This window comes from Solea senegalensis, linkage group LG18 (assembly GCF_019176455.1).
Source record: "Solea senegalensis isolate Sse05_10M linkage group LG18, IFAPA_SoseM_1, whole genome shotgun sequence".
NCBI classification, from domain to species: Eukaryota; Metazoa; Chordata; class Actinopteri; order Pleuronectiformes; family Soleidae; genus Solea; species Solea senegalensis.
The window spans coordinates 13675982-13691874 of record NC_058041.1 but is presented as its reverse complement, the minus strand read 5'-3'; the positions used below and the strand labels follow the sequence as shown (position 1 = coordinate 13691874).

The 15893-nt window shown below is 39.3% G+C and overlaps 1 protein-coding gene across 2 annotated transcripts in view; it reads left to right on the top strand.

Annotated features, from left to right (window-relative positions):
* Positions 1–15655, top strand: part of adam11 (ADAM metallopeptidase domain 11) — a 33792-nt gene extending 18137 nt beyond the window's left edge. The window contains exons 9-27 of one of the 2 annotated variants that reach the window (XM_044013458.1): positions 789–863; positions 947–1018; positions 2866–3032; positions 3220–3304; positions 4306–4396; positions 5241–5292; positions 5397–5496; positions 5824–5895; positions 6636–6728; positions 7306–7386; positions 7465–7515; positions 7608–7671; positions 8201–8306; positions 9342–9461; positions 10181–10349; positions 10465–10579; positions 11350–11440; positions 13265–13282; positions 13972–15655. In XM_044013458.1, the coding sequence (XP_043869393.1) occupies positions 789–863; positions 947–1018; positions 2866–3032; positions 3220–3304; positions 4306–4396; positions 5241–5292; positions 5397–5496; positions 5824–5895; positions 6636–6728; positions 7306–7386; positions 7465–7515; positions 7608–7671; positions 8201–8306; positions 9342–9461; positions 10181–10349; positions 10465–10579; positions 11350–11440; positions 13265–13282; positions 13972–13981 (1632 nt within the window). In that variant the 3' untranslated portion in view covers positions 13982–15655. Of the gene's footprint in view, positions 1–788; positions 864–946; positions 1019–2865; positions 3033–3219; positions 3305–4305; positions 4397–5240; positions 5293–5396; positions 5497–5823; positions 5896–6635; positions 6729–7305; positions 7387–7464; positions 7516–7607; positions 7672–8200; positions 8307–9341; positions 9462–10180; positions 10350–10464; positions 10580–11349; positions 11441–13264; positions 13585–13971 lie in introns of those variants that run through there. The other variant, XM_044013457.1, reaches the window with a different exon arrangement.
* The last annotated feature ends 238 nt before the right edge of the window (positions 15656–15893 follow it).

Here is a 15893-nt window from a genome sequence, read left to right as displayed (position 1 = left end):
TGAAACATGCTGGAAACTAGTGTTTAAGACCGTCAGCTCTGCATGAAAATGTTTTCCATAGACGTCCATTCCAGTGAAGTCCTATTATTGAGTTCTTAATGTTCTTACTTCCTGTTTAGCTTCAATTAGCAAACCCAAAAACTGTCCTCTTTTTATACATGGTCTAATTTTCTGACTCCTTGTTTCCACAATAATAGTCATCATGTTTGACCTTTGTCAGCCACCACTGTGTCGTTTTCCTGACGTTAGGCATTCATTTCCCCCTTTATTCATGGACGATTTATCTCTGAGAATCCCTTAACTCTTCACTTTGCATCAACGTCAGAATGTCAACATGACTCAGAGAGTTTATGACCAAATACCTGAAATAAATAACTTCCCCATGAGCCTCAGCTGCTCTCATGAGCATGAACATTTGATGACTTGCAAAACTAGAGATGGTGCGTTCTCACTGCATGCACTCACTCTGAGATACTCGGTATCATGACGTTTTTGTTTGTCCATTAAAATCTGGTTTAGTTGTTGCTGTTTGTCGTCTCAGATACAGAAGAATATTCCGCTACATGAGTGAGTGATTGTTGCTCTCTGTCTCTCTCTTGTTGAAGTTCCTTCTCAAGGACAAAGACTAAAGTTTCACTAGCATCAGCATTTGTTTGTATCTGTGTCTGAGTTACAGTTTCACCTGCTGGCTCTGTGTGTGTGTGTGAGTGGGTGTTTGACCTGTGTGAAGGTTATTATAGCAGTGAAATCAGAACTCAGGCTGTGTGGATTTCTTTTGCCCCCTCCAGGTGCGGCGAGGCCAGCGCACGGTCCAAACCGAGACCAAGTACATCGAGCTGATGGTGGTGAACGACCATGAGCTGGTACGTGGGAAACTCTCTGTCTCTACATCTTTGAGACTTTATGATCAGGTATTGACACAGTGTTTCTCTCCGACTCTGTTCAGTTTGTGCAGCTCCGCCGCTCGACCACACAGACAAAGAACTTTGCCAAAGCAGTGGTGAACATGGCCGACGCGGTGAGTGCTTTTGAAGTGCACTATACACTATATACTGTAGTACAGTGCTTCTCAAAGATGCTATTCTGTCTGCCACTTGTTGTGCTTTGCATGTGTGGGACTCTGAAACGTCCTTAAATTCGGGACCTTGCAGTCAGAATTGTTGTTTATTCGACGTCTAAAGACTGTCCAAAGTAGGCTGGGCTATTCTGAATGTCAGTTTACGTCACATCATGTTTTACACAGTTTGGAATAGCCACTGCATACCTGCAGGCATGCTGCATTCAAGGGAGTCTTTATTGTTGAGGTCACTTGCAGCCCACAGTGCTGTGTGAGTGAGAGGGGGGCGTGGCTACAGTGGAGCGGTGAAAGCCAATGTGTGCTTCTTTTACTGATATATTTAATGACATCTTTTGCATTACTTATCCAAACAACGTCAAACTTGCCACCTCACTTGCTCGTGCCCTTAGCAAGACACCTGTCAAGTTTGAAATCAATCACATAATGATAACAGACGGAGCGACACACTGACAGGCAGACGTTCATGCAATTTATAGATATATAGATTCACTGTATCTTAAAAACTCTTGATTAAAAGAAACAATTAATATATGCCTCATAAAGTTCTTCACATTTTAATAATAATATTATTATTATTATTATTATTGTTAGATTATTACAAGCATTTGTTTACATGACCACTAATGTGACTTGAGTAGTGCATGAATGTGGGTTTTTCATAAATGCTAATTATTTTCCACTCTTTTACCCACTCATCAGGGAATAAGTGGGTAAATTTGGACACAGCCGTGGTTGTGGGGTTTCCTCTTGCTATCATCACCTTTTTTGTAACCATAGCAACCTTTCATTGGGAATATGTTGTAGAGTCTGTTGAGCTCAGATTTCTTTGCTCTTCTCTTTTTTTGTTGTTGTTTTACTTGTATGGCTTAACGTGTGTGTGTGTGTGTGCGTGTGTGTGTGTGTGTGTGAAAATTCCTTCCTGACAAATGTATTTATCCTTGTCTCTGTGACATTTAAAATGTTTAATCTTATTGTTTCATGTGAATGACACTGTTTTTGCCTCTAATTTAAACTGGCTTGAAAAGTCTGAATTAACATGTATATATGTAGATTTCACTACAATATAATCAAAGACTGAACAAGTTTAATGTTTTTGGTGGTTTGCATCAATTCTTCCTGTAAATATATCCAATTAAGGCACTTTCAACTATTGTCCTCATGAGTTAACCCCACAGAGACATCATAAGAAAGAAAGGAAGTTTAGAAGGGAAAAGAGGAACATAATGTGAAACAATATTGTAAGGAAGAAGTGGGGAATGGAATAAGGAGCTAAAAGCAAGATGGAAAAGCAAGGAAAGGAAGGGAGCAAATAAGGAACTAATGAGGGAAGTATTTTGGAAGGATTAACAGTATGGAAATCTGTATCGGAAGTAGGAAGTGAATCAGGAAGTAAGAGTGAAGTTAAGAAGAAATAACAGATGCTAAGGACAAAAATAAGTAAATAAGGAAAAAAGAACGCAATGGGGAGAGAAAATGATGTAATAAGGAAGTAATTAAGAAAGTAAAGGTTTAAGGAGGGAGTGTGTAGATAAGGAAGTAATGAGGCAAGATAATAAGCAAGAAAGTACAGAAGGAAGTAAATAGGGAAGTAATGTAGTGTGAAGAGGAAGCAGATTTCCCTGTCATTATCAGTGTTTTCTAACCATCATCAAACTCACACACATCTGTTTGTCTCTCATTCATTTTTATTTTGAAACCAAACAGATGAAACCCCTGATGTTGTTTTGGTCCCACCCGTCTGTGCCTGCTGTATAATTCATGTTTGCAACCCCCTTTGATGTGTCCAGATCTACAAGGAGCAGCTCAACACTCGCATCGTCCTGGTCTCCATGGAAACCTGGTCGTCTGAAAACAGAATCTCTGTCGGCGACGATGCCCTGCTCACCCTGCGAGACTTCATGAAGTACAGGAAGGAGAGCATCAAGGAGCGCTGCGACGCTGTGCACCTCTTCTCGTGCGTTCCTTTGTACCTTCACCTTGTCTGCTTTCTCCTTGTCTTTCACCTTCACCTTCCCTCCTCTTCCTCCTCCTTCATTCTTTTATTACCTCTCCCTCTTATTCTCCATTCCATCCTTCATCTTCACCTCCTCCTCCTCCTCCTGCTGCTGTTTAATCTAAGACTCTGCCCGTCTTTCCTATAGTGGGAGGACATTCATGAGCAGCCGCAGTGAGGCCGCCTTCATCGGGGGCATCTGCTCACTCAGCAGGGGGGGAGGCATTAATGAGGTGAGACCTTAGTTGTTTGGATCTGAGAGACTGGTGACAAAACACCATGTTTTTCCCCCCAAAAAAACTTTTAAAACCACGTTCTTCTGCTTCTAGTTTTCATTAAAGGCTGGACATGTGCATGTTGGCCCCTCCTCCCCTTGCTCGCTACCTGTAGCTCAGATAATAGACTAACAAACACCTGGGCCTCACAGGCCACATGTGCACACAGTGGCACTATGCCTGGAATGGCTTTTCATGGATGGGCATGTAAGCAGATTAGATTGGTCACACCAGCTCAGACCCAGACACAGTTTGCTGCAGTGGTGGTTCATTATGATTCAAAGCTGCACACTGCACACATTTAAACATACTGGCCAAACATTGCCGTCCAGAAACATCCTGTAAATGTTTGTAAACATAACAACAGACGGCAATGTCTCTGCATATATGGCCGTGTTTCCACCGAGTGGAGGAGTTTGGTTTGGTATGGTCCATATTTTTTTGAGTCTCCATTAGGAAGAGTACCAGAATAATCGCCCCAAACCGTTCCAATTTTGGCACCCTTCCCTTGGGGTACCAGAGTAAAATGGAACGGTACAGTTTCGGTGGAGCTAGACCTGCTCCCTCAGCTGATTGGGTAACAGAAGAACGTAACTTCCTTGCGATCTGTATTTCTTCATCACCTGCAGTCTCTTTTAATAGAAAATCTGACGTCTTGTTGAGACAAGCGGCCTCAAAGTGAGCAGGGGAAAAAAAGAGTCGTCCCAACGCATCCATCAGGCAGAAGTAAAAGTGATGTTCTCAGTCCAAATCCAAGCCTGACTTAGGGATTTACCTTTCCAAACTGTACTGTACCAAACGGAACCATACCATAATGGCAACACGGCATAACACTACCACCACATACTTCTAAGGATGATTGACAGGGGTTACTTTTGGTTTAATCTATACTTTGTTTTGTAGGAAAATGCTGCGTAATCTACCTTTAACTTGTTTTGTTTTTTAAAACACATCTTCAGTTTGGCAGTGTGGGTCCCATGGCCATCACATTGTGTCAGAGTCTTGGTCAGAACATCGGCATGCTGAGGAATAAGGAGCGACCAGCTGCAGGTAACTAATCTGCATTTAAAGCTGCAGTGGGCAAGGTTGGTGGAAAAATCTGTATTTGTTGAGTTTCATTTGAAATTATTAAAATAACCAAATGTAGTTTTTTTCTGCCTGGATAAATGACTCAGTCTGTACATTTCTGAAACTCTCTGCTGATACTGACACGTTTTGTATTGCATTTCTTGTCCAACTCTCTTTTAGACTCTTATTTAAGAGCACCTGAAACTGTTCAAAGCCTGCCATAGTGCTAGGAGAGGGATTGTAGAAGAGTCATTCTCTCTCAGATTGCTTTATTTCATCACTTTATTTGCATTATCCTAAAAGGTTATCATGGAATTATCGCTCTTTAATGGCTGAAAAGGACAAAGATTTGCTTTTTGTCATAGTTGTTGATTGTTGTCTTGTTGTTCTTTTATGTCTTTCTTGTCGTGCAGGTCCTACAAAGTCTAATTTATATTGCTGTTACAGTTTAATAATACTCTGGCCTATTTTTTTGAAATAGTTATTATGAATATGCGCTGTCAAATACAAAGTCTGGCTCAGTACAGAGTTGGACTCAAGTAAACTCATCATAAACGCCTAATCTAATAAACAGAACACACTCATAGATGTTTCATGTTAAATAAAATACTTGTTTTGTTTTTTTTATATATGTGAAACAGCTTCACCAACAACCATCAACTGCAAACCTGTCATTATAACAATTTTCTACATCTGAGAATGTGTTGATTAAGTTGAACATTGCCACCAGTACTGTACTGAGAGCGCCCTCCAGTGGTGAGGGCGCTGTCAGCATTACCTCATCACCTGTTAAAACCTGTGTATGTGTCTTTGCCCGTGTGTCCAGGAGACTGCAGGTGTCCAGATCCCTGGCTGGGCTGCATCATGGAGGATACAGGGTATTCACTCACTCACTCACTCACTCACTCACTCACTGACCATAGATGTGGTCATATTTCAGTCAGTGAACTGTGTTTTGCTGCTGTTGCTGTTTCTCCCTCAGTTACTACCTGCCTCGGAAGTTTTCTCGCTGCAGTATCGACGAGTACCTGCGCTTCCTCCAGCAGGGAGGAGGCAGCTGCCTCTTCAACAAGCCCAGCAAGGTGAGACAGTGACTCGGTCTATATGTTTACCATGTTGTGGCCCTTCACTACAATTATTATCATGGAAATTAATTATTGTGAGTGCTTTTTCCATTCCTCATTGCTGATTATTTGTTTTTATTTTTCATTTTGTCTGATAAATGATTAATGAAAATTCACCAGTAAAACCTATTCTGCATTGGTAAAACATTCCTTTTTGAACATACTGTAAGGTAAGAAATAAGTAAAAGGAAGCCATAGTTTAGTATATTTAAAGTGCTGCATTGTTTGCATGTTATGTTTACATTATAAGCTTCTTTCTATAACTTTAACCTGTTTTGTCCGCAGCTCTTTGACCCACCAGAGTGTGGTAATGGATATGTTGAGCTGGGAGAGGAGTGTGACTGTGGATCACTAGTGGTGAGTAAATTAAAAAACTAATGACTAATGATGAAACATGAGAATTTAAGAGCAGGTACATATGAGACATAACACACAATTGCTATGAATATTTCATCTCTTATATGTGATATGTTTGACTGCTTTATGCCCACAGATGTTATTAATTTATGTTGATAATTATTAGTTATGATCATTTTTTTATCCACATCCTAATGATTGTTTAAGATGAGATTTGGTAACTCACAGCACAGTAACACCAAGGTAATAGTATAGAAATAATAACATAAAAGTACATCATATCATGGTACCATCTTATTACCAAAGTGACACCATGGTAATAAAAATCGAAATATTAACTTTATAATATTGCGATTATCAGACATTTTATTTGAACGTATTGTGGACTCAGGTTATTTTCACCTGGATATTACGTCAACATTGTATTACTATAATAATTATCTCATCATTACAACACTATGACCATTATTCTGACTGTTGACCGTTATTCTGCAGATCGTAATTACCATGTATTACCATGATTTTACTGCCTATTACAAAATTATTACTATACTTTTTTACCAGATTGAAAGTATAGTTCAAATTTTATAAAGTGTGACAGGTACTGAAACGTACTGTAATCAGTGCTGACCTCACAGTCATCTGTAAGGTCATAGTGAAACACACTTTTATTATATAATAATATCATATATGTTCCTATTATAATATCTTATGAATTATAAACCCTCCCCGTCTTGTAGGATTGTGCTCGCAGTGGAGCCAACTGCTGTAAAAAGTGTACACTTACCCACAATGCCATGTGCAGTAACGGCCTCTGCTGCAGGGACTGTAAGGTAACATTTTAATTTAAGTTTAATGACTCCTTTAAATGTCTTCATCATCATCATCATGAAACTTTCCATTCCAATGTTTTGCCTTATCTGTTCTGAATGATGTCTTCTCTTGTCTTCTTACTTATATTCTGTTATTTTGCCTTTGTTTGTGTTTGTATAGTTGGCAGCACTTGTCTCAAGTGAGGTAGTTTTAAAATGTGCTATAGAAATAAACTTACTTACCTACTGCACAAGATACAGAGCATCCTATATACACTGTATCTTATATGTAGAACTCAATATTTCATGCACCTTCTGAATGCAGTCAAATGCAGAAAGTTTGGTCTGATAGAAAACTATCCATGGAACTGGATTACCTCCAGAATTGTTGCTCTGGAGAAAAAGAATGAAACCAAATTCAAGAGGAATTGAGCTGTCTGTCTATAGTTAGATGTATATTGTATTTATGGTTTGTGGTTAGAATTGTAGGGTATTGTTTTGTTGTTGTGAATACTGTATAGATTAAAAAGTCTAATTAGAATATGATTAAAAAAAATAAAAAGGAAATGAACATTCTTTTGCTGTGATCACGTGACAGTACGAGCTGAGAGGCGTGACGTGCCGAGAAACCGTTAATGACTGTGACATCCCTGAGACCTGCACAGGAGACTCCAGTCAGGTAGAAGAAGCTCCCCAAACTCATCTGTTAGACACCTGTAAACATGAAAAAGCAACTGTGACCCTCTGCTTCTTTCAGTGTCCTCATAATGTCCACAAACTGGACGGCTACACGTGCGATGTTGGCCAGGTACAGTCACGTTTGTCTCCTTTTGTTCACCTTAAAGAACACGTCTTCTCATCATCATGTCTTCTTGACTCCCTCTCCTCTTTCCTCCTCAGGGTCGTTGTTATGGAGGTCGCTGTAAGACCAGAGACAGCCAGTGCAGGACTCTGTGGGGCTACAGTAGGTTTGCATTAGATACTGAGTTTAATTTCTCACTGTTACACTGACATGCTGAGGCTTTAAACTGAAACTGTCCATCCTGTTGTTTGGAACATGATATCTCAAGAACACCTAAGGAGAAACCATTGAGATTTACAGGGGTTTAAAGTCACAAAAACATAAGTTGGTACTTAAAGGTTTTGGTGATTTTTCATCTTCATGAACAGAGATGATGTAACATTATTTATACGCTGTGTCCTTCACCTGATAACTGGCTCTGTCAGACCTGAATGAGTGAGCGTTTGTGTGTATACAGTGGCAGTGCAGGGGCGGGCGGAGACAAGAAGGGGTTAAACTGTCAAACTGTGGAAAAAACATGTTTTTCCACCTCCTCACGGTTTTATAATTTTGTGTTTTATTGATTTATTTGAATTTGCAGAGTGAAATATTCTAACTACTAAACCTTTTAGACTTCCTCTGTCAGGATTAGAGCACAAAGCCACAGGTTGCAGTGAGTGAACTGAGCGAGTCTGTTCTTCTCTCGTCTCAGACTCGGCGGACAGGTTCTGCTATGAGAAGCTGAACTCTGAGGGCACAGAGAAAGGAAACTGTGGCCCGGACTCCTCCGGTCAGGGATGGATGCCGTGCAACAAGCAGTGAGTAAAGAGTATCAGCTATAGAGCTGCAACTAACGATTATTTTCATAATCGATTAATCTGTCGATTGCTTTTTTGATTAATCGTTTGGTCCATAAAATATCAGAAATCCTTAAAAAAATGTTGATCGGTGTTTGTCAAACCTCAAATGATGATGTTCTCAAACGTCTTGTTTTGTCCACAAACCAAAATCATTCACTTTTAATGATTTCTTTGTTATCCAGAGCAAACTAATTAAGAAAACATTCACATTTAAGAAGCTTAAACAATCGTAAATCTTGTTTTAATCATGAAAAGAGCTACAAACCGATTCATCGATTATCACAATAGTTGTCGATTAATTTAGTAATCGATTAATGATCGATTCATCGTTTCAGCTCTAATGAGCTATAAACACCTTATGGCAGTTTTGTGAACTTATTATGTCATGTTTGAGGCAAAGTTGATGAGAGTGATTTGGAAACAGCCGCCTCATCTGTGCACACAGCCTTTAATGTCGGGAAAAAAGATACACACCTCACCTTAAATCAGCTGAGAGCAGCCTATTACAGCCAGACTTTAAAATGAATGTGACCTGTTCAGTGTGAAATCTGAAATGCAAATGCCTGTAAACCTCTTCTTTGATAAATGATGGCAAACATTTAATGTTACATTTACTGTACTTTTATATCACTTTTTATGTTGTATTATGCCAATCCTCCTCATTTGCTGCACTTGCTTTACAACCGTTACATGCATTTCAATATTTACACTTATTATGTGTGAGTTCATTCCATCTTTTTTATGAGAGTATCTTTTATATTTACACATTATCTTCACATGTGTAACATCTGTTACGTGAAGTATGCGCTCAGTGCTGCTCGATGTGTTGTCGTGTTTTCATTTTTTACATTTTGTTTCAGGTTTTCTCATGATTTTGTTCTGTATTCATTTTTTATTTATTTGAATTACTATAATGAAGTCCATCTTTGTATCATGACTTTATGACTTTATTATCTCTTCATGGCTGTATCTCCTCTCACCTGCCTCCTTCAGAGACGTTCTGTGTGGTCTGCTGCTGTGCACTAATCTGACAGAGAAGCCCAGGTTTGGCGAGCTGATCGGGAAGCTCACGAGTCTGACTATCCACCATCAGAACAGATACCTGGACTGCAGGTGAGGCAGTGTTTACCACATCCTTTTGAGGATCTTGTGTTTTTGTTCTGGTCATCAGCAAGGAAGAGGGAACGATATTCAGTTATATATTTAAAATATAAACTTAAAATACAAACAAACGTCCAACTAAACAACAGAGGAAAATTATATGTAAACAGTGCTTAGGAAAATTTGCCAAATTTAAAATGTACTAAATCAGTGTGTGTGGTGAGCTGTGTGGACTCTGCTGCAGTTACTCAGGTTGTGCACTAGGGGGCACAGGTTGTATTCACTGCAGCTGCACTCACCTACAGTACATGTACAAGGCCCAAAAGCAAAAGGTCAAAGAAGGTCACTCCTTGGGAAGCCACAGAGTTTTTCAATCATGTTTGGGACGCTTTTGTCTTTGTATTAATTGCATTAATTAGTGCTCCACTCCAGGTTTAAGAGAGCCAGGGTTGAGTGATTTTTAGGTGGAAGGGTAGGTCACATTAAATATTTGACACTTTATCCCGTAGAAGTGTTTTTTCCCCCCTGTTTCATGCTGCACAATATTTTGAAAAACCACTTCAGTTTTCAAGTAGACTTTTTATGAGAGTATTTCTGGGAAAACAGAAGGAGGGGAATATTTGCCATCCTGTGAATAAATTGAGCAAAGAGATAATGGTTCATTTGTTGGATGTAGAAGTCAATTTAAAAGCAAATGGAAAAGAGCGCGAAATAATTATTTTATGTGGCAGGGGAGGCCATGCTGTACTGGATGATGGTTTAGACCTTGGCTACGTGGAGGACGGGACGCCATGTGGGCCAAACATGATGTGCACGGAGCGCCGCTGCAGCGCCGTGAACACGTTCAACCTCAGCACCTGCCCGGGTTCATCGTCCTCCCGTATCTGCTCTCACCACGGGGTGAGTCTGACCCCGCTGTCCCCTCTCCAGATGTTGTTGTTTTATATGTAACCTCCACTGCCGTTCAGCTTGGTGGTCGTACATTTCAATTCAGTTTCTCCTCTCTGTGTCTCAGACATGCAGTAATGAGATGAAGTGTATCTGTGATCCAGACTTCACCGGGAAAGACTGTAGCGTCTTTGACCCAATCCCCATCCCAACCGCACCAGACGGTCCAGAAAAGCACAAAGGTAAGAAACCACACTCTTTCTCTTACTTCTCTTACTTCTCCACCACTGGTCAGATGACCACAGTACTGTCACTGTTTTACTCTTTGTAAAAGGAAAGAAGGATTATAGGCAACCTGCAGAGAAAAAATGGTCTTATAATAAAAAGTATTGATATGATATTTTCTATACATACCCTGGAATATGTATGAAACACTGAGCTGGAGCTGTTTGTGAATCTTTTCACAATAATGGAAGTTTACCTTTTTTAATAATCGTTGTCGGCGTATTATAATTATTACTTTATTACCTATTTATATAAGTTACATTTTGTTCTCAGAAACTTAATAAATGCTGCCGAGTCTCTAAATCTTTCTGTTTTTGGATTATATATTGATTTCATGTATTTCAACTTTAATTTCTTCACTATTTTTTAGCAGTGCAATCACAATCAGGCTGGAGAGAGAGACCATAAGTGTTCAAGTTAAGCAATTTTGTGGATCATTTCCTTATCAGATGGAGGAAAGAATTGAACATATTCACCAAAAATATTGGCATCCCAGCATTTCTAAAGCTCAATATCAGCTTCAGCCATAGAAAAACCCACATTAGCCGACCTCTAGATAGAAGTAACTGGGGAAAAAATGCAACAAAAAAAAACAAACCCATATATATATCATATTTTACAGTGTGTGCAGCGAATGTATTTTGTAGATTTATTCTAATACACTCATTAAAAAATACTTATATACTTAATATGATATGCTGTTTGTCTGTCCTCCTCACTCCCACAGGTCCCAGTGGCACCAATATCATAATAGGTTCGGTTGCTGGTGCAATTCTGGTGGCAGCCATCATCCTGGGGGGAACAGGCTGGGGATTTAAGTAAGAGCTGCGTCGTGCCTCCGTCTGTGTGCGCCTGCTGTGTTCCTCTGTCGGCTAACACACACACACACACACATGCCTGCGGCTCGCTGCTGAGCGCTGCTCTGCTTGGCTGATCCTTAAACTCACCCACGTGTATGGATTTCTTGCTCGTTTTGAATGATTTTCACAGGTGGAGGTTTGGTTGGCGGAGGAAAGCATGATCATTAAACCTTCACTGTTTCTTCTGGCTGCTTCGTTTCTGAATGAAATTTCAGAAATGGCATGATATGAGTGGTGCCCTTCTTTGTTTGTTTTTTGTTAGAAATGTTAGCTATTGTCATTTAGATAGGTATCATTCTATCTACACACACACAGCTAATAGACAGTATTTATGTATTTACTTGATTCACTGTGTCAGTTAGGTCTGTACCAGGTGGTGCTAATCTTGTGATTTTAACTATGAAGTGTCTTTGAGGATCTTTAAAATCACTCTATAAATTATAATTATTATTATTAGTGTAACAATTCTAAATCTCAGTCAGGGGTGAAGTGGCATTGTGGGTAATGTAGGTCCTCGTGGTAAAAAGTAGATTGTGACATGGTATAAGGTTCTGCTTTTGGAACGTTCCATCGCGGGTATGATAATCTGGAGTCATTTTCAGACATAAATGTTTGGAAGTTGTGGTCCCAACATTTGCAGCAGGAGGTTGTCTGGGTCAGGTCCGGTGCATGCAGGAAGCAGAACACTCTTGCTTGTAGAAAAAGTTCCAGGAAAATATCTGGGTCGATATTTGCAGACGTTTGCGTTCTCACCAAGTGGTCACAGACATCACCCATGACAATCTGACCTCCAGTTCTACAGTTTGACCAGCGCCATGTTGACGTTTTGCATCAGGAAACACAAAGCCATGACCTGAAACCAGGCTCCTATTGGATGATACCAGCTGTCAATCGCTGGATTTGACTTCTGGTTGCTTTTCTTATCTTTTTCCCACACTCAACAAGGCTGTTTTGGCTTCATGTTGGCTTTGCTGTGGCATGCCTGAAGCATGCAAACAAACAAAAATGACTCTTTGCCTGGATCTTTTGACTGCAGCTGGTATGATAGCATCATCTGATCTGCCTGACAAGAGCCTGGCAATTTAAGTTTAAAGTTATAGTTCAGCCGTGTGTCCACCTCCTGTGTGGATCCAGCCCAGGACACAAAACATGAGTGTTATCAGGTATGCAAATAAAAATAGATTTTAGCCATTTAACAAAAGGCCCACCTGATAAAATCTAAGCTGGCTTTATTGCATGATATCTTAAGAATATGTTTACTGCTTTATTTAATTGTTAGACAGGATTTTTCAGCTGGAAACTGATTGTTGTACAGCTGTTGATCGACTGCTGTCTTATTTGATAAGCTTGTGTCACTGAGGTGAATCTGAAGGACAGATTTTTAACACTGAATAAACACAAAAGAACACATTTAAATTTACTGATGGAGGCAGCAGTGGATCAATAACTCATGTGTGCTGCGATGCAAAATCATTGATTTTCTCCACGGACTTTGGTGTGGGGGAGTGAGCCGTGTACAAACAATACTAACTTCTGTTTCCAGTGGGGAAAAAGCTTGTGCGATGAAGCAGCAAACACATTTATGCATGAATGCAGCCAAAAACCCTGAACTTTAAGGCGACGATTGTTGTTTACTGCTTTGCTTTTAAGGCCTTGGGTTTGCTGTATGTTTACTCACACATTGACTCTGATATAAGCAGAAAACTTGGCGCTCTAACTTGTCTTTCTACTTCACTTGTCCCCTGTCTTTTTTTTGTTGTTTCTCCCTCACTGCGGATCCAGAAACATCCGAAGAGGAAGGTACGATCCAGCGTTTCAGTCCTGATCCGTAACACACTGTCAGTCATGAATGAGCAGCCTTTAAGTCCACATACATTAACGTTGTTTGTTTTATAATAATCCTCTGATCACACAGACACTAGATCTCTGGCTCACCCAGTCTCTTTTTTATGCAATTTCTCACACATTTGAATTAATGTTTATTTGCATAGTAAACAGTTGAATGAGGCGCTGCCACATATCACATTAATATACGCTGAATATAATTCTTGTATGTTGAAAATACCAAATATAATAAATGCTAATGCAAACATTTCAGTGCATGTTAGTTTTCCTCATTTGTGTTTTTTGGTTTTTTTGGAATATTGGCTTTATGGTGTTATTTTTCAGTTATTTTTACTTTAGAGCTTTAGTGATCAGACAATTCTTCCCTGTTTGATTTATTTTAAAGTCAAAATAAACCCACAACTACTTTTCAGCAACAACATTTCTGGTCATGTAAAGTGTGGAACATTTATTTTTGGACAAAACAACACATAATGGCACTAGGACCTTGTGGTGGACATTTGTAATGTTTAAGATTGTTTATATAACTTATATTCTTTAAGAGCCATAATTATTTATTGTTGCCTTAATCTATGTCTGTCTTACTTGGTTTATGCTCGATGCTGAGTTTCTTCTCCACTTCTTTTTTCCTCTTCTCTTTCCAGATCTTCATGAGTTTGACTGTTGATCTGTCCTGTCTTCCTCACACTGTGTCCAGTCCACTCTGAGGAGACAAAAAAAAGACATGTCTTCCACCTACTTTATTTCCCCCTGTTTGGCTTTTCCTGCTGTTCTCTCTCTCTCTCTCTTCAGCTAATGTTCTCTCCCTCTGAAAAAAGACTTTTTTGTTTGTTTTTAAAGTGTAGTACAGAAAACAGGAGACTTACACAAATGTCCACAAACGTCCACGTTGCTGTGACCTGAAAGGACGTTTGTGTCCCGGACACAGAAGTGTCATTAGTTCTTAGTTTTCTTTAACCACAGGTTACAGCTGATCTTCTGCCATATCGACTGTTATTGTTCTTTAGTGATTTCACTGGAAAAGGCTAATTGTACTCAGTGCCACATTATGATAAGACCAACCTTATAAAGGATTTATATTGTAATTAGTTATTGTAAACAACCTTGTTCATGTCGAACTATAGTTAAGGAGAAACTAAACCGTTGACAATTCAAGGTTTACAAAAAAATATATAAAATGCTTTGCAAAAGACAATATAAAGAAAAGAGACACGTCGAAAGAAATTCAATCCTTAAATTAATATAAATTAAACAGTGTAGTGTAAACATAATATAATAAGAATTTGATTTGAAGCAGTCCTGCAGTTGTTTTGGAGTTCTTTCTAGATCCGTGGAGCAAAGAAACATGTTCTGTTCTGTCAGGACGACCTCATGCACCGCTGGATTATTCATAATATTATAGCAGCAAATCAGAAATGTGCTTTGTCCCTAAGCTGTTAAGCTGTCAGTTTTCACACATGTGATATGGTCGTATAAAGTACTGTTTATAAACAGGAAGTGCGAACTATTACTGTTTATATATTTTACACAGATGATTGTAGCTTCATACATTTGATCAGGCTCACAGGTATAATATGGGCTCAATATTATAGAAAGCAATAAACCACGGTCAAATGTGTAATCACACCATATTCATGATTTATAAAACTATTTTTTACTCACCTTAACCAAGGTTGGAATAAACGTAGGTGTCACACCAGCTCTCCATGTCACCTGGTCGTGTCACTTCACACTGCACAACATCAGGAAAATAAGGCCTAACTTTACTCAGTGAGCCGCTCAATCACTGCACTGTAAAAGATCCTTTAACAACCTAAAAGAGCACATGTCACTCTGCTGCTCATCGACCTCCACTGCAGCCCAAAAGCTACTTCTTAGTTACTTATGTGCCCACAGACTATGATGCATATGCTCCGTCTCGACCACTGCGTTTCTCTGTCCCAATCTCAGTCCAGATTGCTCTCATTTGTGGTTCCATGTTGGTGGAGCGAGCTCCTTAATCTGCTATCAGAGCCGCAGACTCTCTCTGCCCTTGAGAAAACTCATCGCCTTCTCTCTAAAATCCCTCACCACCACTAGTCTTACCACATGTCTTTCCTCCTGATGCTCTCTCACTGAGCTGCAGCTCTAATTAATTGTAGTTTTTATATTTAATTAATATTTTCTATTAACATTGAATGTTTCCTTTGACATTTTAACCGTAGTACCTGTATGTTGATCACTTGTATGTCATTTTGGAGACAAACGTCTGCCAAGTGACTACATTTCAATATTCTATAAAGTACCTAAAAGGGATACTTGAGTAAAAGTTCAAGTATCTTTACCAGAAAATGACTTTGGTAGAAGTTGAAGTCACTTTTTATAATAATACTTAAAAGTCTTAAAGTACATTTACTGTACTTAAATATCAAAGGTAATTGTCTGATATAAAATGTACTTAAGTTTTAGAAGTAAAAGTATTAAAAAAGTGAGGAGTTAGGATTGAGCCATGGTGGGTCAGTGGTCTTTCAACTGGAAGGTTGCGAGTTCAATACCTGGCTAGTCCTATATGTGTCCTTGAGCAAGA